General features: G+C 47.4%; 1 protein-coding gene across 2 annotated transcripts in view; it reads left to right on the top strand.

Annotated features, from left to right (window-relative positions):
• The first annotated feature begins 1,184 nt into the window (after nucleotides 1-1,184).
• ephb4b (eph receptor B4b) overlaps nucleotides 1,185-5,756 on the top strand; it is an 18,298-nt gene continuing 13,726 nt past the window's right edge. The window contains exon 1 of one of the 2 annotated variants that reach the window (XM_037976632.1): nucleotides 1,185-1,947. In XM_037976632.1, coding sequence (XP_037832560.1) covers nucleotides 1,869-1,947 — 79 coding nt within the window. In that variant the 5' untranslated portion in view covers nucleotides 1,185-1,868. The remainder of the gene's footprint in view (nucleotides 1,948-5,756) is intronic. The other variant, XM_025002558.2, reaches the window with a different exon arrangement.

The following is a 5,756-nucleotide window of genomic DNA, read 5'->3' as shown; positions in this document are numbered from 1 at the left end:
GTCAGCTGTCTGCGTCTCTTTCTGTCTAATCAATAAACCTAATCGGGAGAAATGGGGTGCAGTTCCCTCTGAGTCCAGCAGGGGGAGGCAGACTCATGTTTATGAACAAATCTTTTTCAAACTAAAGATTATTTTATTAAACCCAGATATCCTTTAACTGGTCTGAAATCTTTAAAGTCTGTGTGAGCTGCTCAGAAACCTGCGGCTCAGGGATCAGTTGGATCTGATTGATGAGGTTCTGGTCCGTTTGGGTCGGCTGTTTCCTGATCAATAACAGAACTGAAGGCCTGATTGGGGAAGGGAAGTCCTCACAGAGACTTTAACAGACAGGAGAGAGAGGTCAGAGGTCACCAACACTCAGGTGTCTCTGAATCCAGGTTTATTCTGAAATCTGAGCAGGTTTGAATCCAGTTCAGTCCTTTAAAACTTGATTTATTTAGCTTTAATTCAACTCAAACACCTTTTATTTGATTATTTCAGATTAAATGTGTTTCAGGTTCTGTTGTATTTACACAGATATGGATCCTGTCTGAGCTTTAATAAAGTTTAAATCTATTTTAATTCTGAGGGTATAACCATTGTAAATCTGACTTTTAATCTGATTAAACTTGAGTTTAACTCTTTAATCAAATTAAATTTATTATTTAATGTAGATTCCAGGTTGTGTTCAGTTTAATTACAACTTTTTAAAAATGTAATATTTTTAAACTGATTTTTAGTCCAGATTATATCTTAAAATACTTTTAATTCTGGGGTTAAATGTAGATATAATTATGTTTGGTTAACTTTGTGTTTGATAAGGAAATTAGAAGTTCTGTCTCAGTCTGATGTGGAACTGATGGAACTAAATAAAATGTTTGCTGCTGTTTTTACCTTTTTATCTGCTCTGGATCCAAGGATCCAAGTCAGTATAGTTTAATATAATATAATATAATATAATATAATATAATATAATATAATATAATATAATATAATATAATATTGTTTATGCTGTCAGAAACGGACATGCGCAGACCGAGTTTCTGCACATTCCTTCACTTTCTGTCAGTCATCGCTAAGCTCCGCCTCCTGGAGATCGAAAGCCCTCCCAGCCAATAAAACGCTTGGAATGGATGGATAGTGGGCGTGGTTTTCCTCAAGGCGGAACCTAAAAGTTTCTGCTTTTGTCCAAACTGGATGTTTGAGCAGAAAAACTCTGGGAGGAAACTTCGGGACGCTGGGAGGTCCGGGAGGATCAGGAGCTTCACACAGCCCGTGAAGGAGCTTCACCTCCGGGTCAGCTTCTGTCAGAGGCTCCCTCCTCATCCTCGAACCTCCAGAACCTCCAGCTGACCCACCGACCCGACTCCGCTCGCCTGGCCGAACTCCGAGCTTCGGTGTCGGCCTCAGAGGCAGCCGCGCCCCGCTGCTGTTCTCCTGGGGGAGAGAGGAGACAAAGGAGGAGGACCCGGGGAGGAGGAGGAGGACCCGGGGAGGAGAGGGGAGACCCGGGGAGGAGAGGGGAGACCCGGGCCAGGAGTGGGACTCCAGGAATCCGGGACTCCGGTTCGGTTGGACTCCGGTCTCTGTGGGCTTCAGGTCCAGCCTCCATCTTGGAAAGTTTCTGCTCCGAGTGAAACCCGCCCGGTCTGACCCGAACCGAGCCTGGATCTTTACCCGAATCTGGCCCGGAACCACAGACGGATCTGTAACGGAATCCTACCCGGATTTATAACCGAACCACAACCGGACCTCGACCCGCTATTTGAGGTCCAATGAGGCGCGCGCGGTCGGCCCAGCGCGAGCCCAGCTGACGTCACCAATCGATAGGTGTGATCAGCCCAGGGTGGGCCGAACCGGGCCGGACTCGGAGCTCCCCGCAGGGAGTGATGGAGGCCCCGAACCGAGCCCGGAGCTGCGGGCCGCTGCTGGTTCTGATGATGATGATGAGCTGCTGGGCTGAGGAAGGTGAGTCCTCATCAATCAGTCCCTGCCTGATGACGTCATTCTGTAGTTTAATCCTGTAAAGATCAGTTATTGATTATTGATCAGTTTCAGTGTTTATGATTCAGCGGGAGGAAAATATGACCAATCAGATTCATCCTGTCACTGATCTGTTGCCAGGTAACCTGGTTAGTTCTCTGGTTGGTTAGTTATCTGGTTAGTTCTCTGGTTGGTTGGTTGGTTAGTTCTCTGGTTGGTTGGTTAGTTATCTGGTTGGTTAGTTAGTTCTCTGGTTGGTTGGTTAGTTCTCTGGTTAGTTCTCTGGTTGGTTGGTTAGTTCTCTGGTTGGTTGGTTAGTTCTCTGGTTGGTTAGTTAGTTCTTTGGTTAGTTCTGTATAAAATTAAAGCTGCTGTGAGACGGACCCTTTCTTCTTTCAGCTGTCCTCTTTTCAGGGGTCTCCACAGTGAGTCCTTGTCTTCTGTGTCCTCTGTCCTCCATGTCCTCTATGTCCTCTCTAACTGCATATCTGTCCTCTTTGTCTCTAACATCCTTTTGTCCCTCCTCTGGACATGTTCAAACCGTCTCAGTCTTTGTCTCCCAGTCCTTCAACCTGTGCTGGACTTCTGATGACCTCAGTCCTAATCTTGTCTATCCTCGTCCCTCCCAAGGAGAACCTCAACATCTTCAGCTCTGACACTTCCTGTTCTGTCTCCAAACCAGACAACATGGCTGCTCTCACCACTGTCTGTAAACCTTTCCTTTGACCTTTGACCTTTGCTGCCAGCCTTTTGTCACAGATCCCTCCTGAAGCTTTTCTCCATCCACTCCATCCTGCCTGGACTCTTCTTCACCTCCTCACCTCACTCCCTGTCCTCCTGGACAGTTGAAATCCTGACCTTTGTGTCCTCTGGTCCTTGTGACCTCTGACCTTTGTCCTCTGCTCCTTTTACAGCCTTCATGGAACTTCTAAAGCAGTTGTCAGATGTCAGATTTCCCCTGAACGCGTCCTGGTTCAGATCCAGTCCTGTTCTTTAGGTGCAGCTCACAGTCTGTGCTGAAAACAGCTTGAAGGTTCTGGTGTGACCCGTTGGGTTCAGAACCAGCTGCAGTTATTGATCAGTGATCATCAGTTATCGATCAGGTCTGAGGTTGGAGCTCGTCTGCAGCTTCATCTAAACATGGTTCTGTTGGGTTACTGAAGATGGACTGTGTGTGTGCGAGGGGTGTGTGTGTGTGTGTGTGAGGTGTGTGTGTGTGAGAGAGAGAGAGGTGTGTGTGTGTGTGTGTTGTACTGTTAGCAGGATATTTAGTTTCCTGCCAAACCAGAAAACTACCACCTACACAAACAATAGACCGTGTGCCGCTGTGTGTCTTTATCACTGTGTGTTCCTGTGTGTGTGTGTGTGTGTGTGTGTGATCTACACGTCAGGAACATTGTAGTCAGGAGTCTCCATCCTGCTCGTTATAGTTATCATCTCATCATGGTCCTGTTTGTTAGGAGTCTCTGTTGTGTCTCTTAGTTGTGTCTCTGTTGTCTCTCAGTTGTCTCTCTGTTGTGTCTCTGTTGTCTCTCTCTTGTCTCTCAGTTGTCTCTGCACATTTATTTTATTAATAAAGTGATGCTGTCCTCCTGTCTCTTATGCCCCTTTTCCACCGGCTCTAAAGGTCCCGGCTCCACTCTACTCGGCTCGTTTCCACAGTCCTTCTTCGAGGTCAGCCCCGGTTGTTTTTGGCCCTGTTTCGAAGCAGGGTCCAACCGGGCCGGCCCTGCTTTCGTGGGTGACACAAGCTAGCTCCTGTTCACTCATTGGTCGGGGGTGTGGTCAGATTGAAGCGTAAGAAGAGCGAAGAAAACACAATTTTGGAACGGTAGCGAAGTAATAGAACTATAAACAACAGCATTAGCTTACCCTGCAGCGTTTATGCCATCTGTCCCCCAGCTGAAGGCCTGTAAAGCCTGAAACCTCCGGCGGATAACAGCTGTCCTACTCCGCGCAACAATCGCTGCATCCAGAGCATTTCTTCCACTGCGCCTCTCTTCCTGAAGTCTTAGGAAAATCAAAAAACAGCAACAACACAGGGCCAACGTTGTCCATAGCTCTTCTGTTGTTTACACAAATGCGGTAGCGCGCGGTGTGGCTTTGGACCCCGCCTCCCCGCTCCCACCAACACAAGGAGGCGTTCCTCTGCTACAGAGCAGACTGGTGGGTGGAAACGTGACGCATTGTTTATAGAGCCGAGCTGAGCGGAGTGGAGCTGCTCAAGTAGAGCCGGTGGAAAAGGGGCATAATAGGGTTGTGTAGTTTTATCAATTCTATCAATATTTATTTTCCTCAGAAAGTATCGATTTTTCATCTGTGAGTATCAATACATTAAATCCTCCTGAAATCCCTCCTGTTCCAGCTGTCACTCTGCTCTCTGACCGCCCGTTCGGTTTGTAGGGAGGGGGATTGGGTCATCCAGCCACTGGTGTCGCTGTAGAGAAGAAGAAGTGTGAGTGAGGAGATTCAGTGTAATGGCAGCGAACATCACTCCAGGACCTTCTTGCTTAAAAGCAGGTCTGTGGGAGCACTTTGGCTTCAGGAAGAAGAAGGAAAACGACTTTCTGGATAAAACTCTGGCGGTCGCACAGAAGTTAAATACTCAGGAAATACCACCAACCTCTGAGCCCACCTGACACGTCCCCACCCGACAAGGTAACGCTGTGACCCCAAACAGACCATGGTAGACAGCGATGGCGGGTGTTTCTGTAAGTTACCATCTTCTTCACCAAGGCCACCAAAGATTACCGAGACGGTTGCCTACTTTACTTGTCAGGATTTGAGACCCAACTCTGTGGTTGAAAACGCAGACTTCAGGCACACGGTGAACGGGATGGAGCCCCGCTGTCAGATCCCGACCCCTGAACGCCTCACCACAGTGCGCTCCCAGGCTGTATGCAGGGAGAGGACTGTCCTGACGTGAGACGGGCGGACCTGGAGAACAACAGAAGCCTGTGTGACGATCACAGATCACTTTATTAATGAGGAACGTTACGTGTCAATGTAAAAAAAAAAAGCTGTCAATCAAACCGTTCAGAACAGGAACTTGCTGCACTTTATTTACTTTACAAAGGCTCGTCAGCTACAGTTTGCACTGTTTCAATTAAAGGAAACTAATGTTCTCACCACGTCTTTGATGCATTTTGTCCAGATGTGGACTCTAAGTCTATGTCCAATCAGAGCCAGGTACTGTGTAGTTGGAGATATATTGTGATATATATCGTATCGCGAGCAGAATATCTGGTATCGTATCGTGAGCAGAACATCTCGTATCGTATCGTCAGCAGAACATCTCATATCGTATCGTCAGCAGAACATCTCGTATCGTATCGTGAGCAGAACATCTTGTATCGTGAGGTTAGTGTATCGCTCCAGCCCTCGTCTCTAACATTGAAACAAACAGGTTTGGATGGTTTTGCAGTTTTATCAGCAGTCTTTCATTTCAGCCATTTGGACTCATTTACAGTCTGAACAGTTCCGGTTCTGCAGACCTCAGCTGAAGGTCCAAACCTCTGCAGCTCCGATGGTTCTGATACCTCCGGTCTGGTACCAGACGGTTCTGTTTGATCCCAGAACCGTCTGAACAGCAGAATGAGGGATGATTTCAGGCTGAAGGAATGAGACGAAACACTCAGAGTTTATATGAGAGCAAGTCCCAGCAGGAGACACACACACCTCACAGACACACAGACACAGACACACACACCTCACAGACACACAGACACAGACACACACACCTCACAGACACACAGACACAGACACACACACCTCACAGACACACAGACACAGAC

Source organism: Kryptolebias marmoratus, linkage group LG7, assembly GCF_001649575.2.
Source record: "Kryptolebias marmoratus isolate JLee-2015 linkage group LG7, ASM164957v2, whole genome shotgun sequence".
NCBI lineage: Eukaryota > Metazoa > Chordata > Actinopteri > Cyprinodontiformes > Rivulidae > Kryptolebias > Kryptolebias marmoratus.
This window is presented reverse-complemented; position numbering and strand designations above follow the sequence as displayed.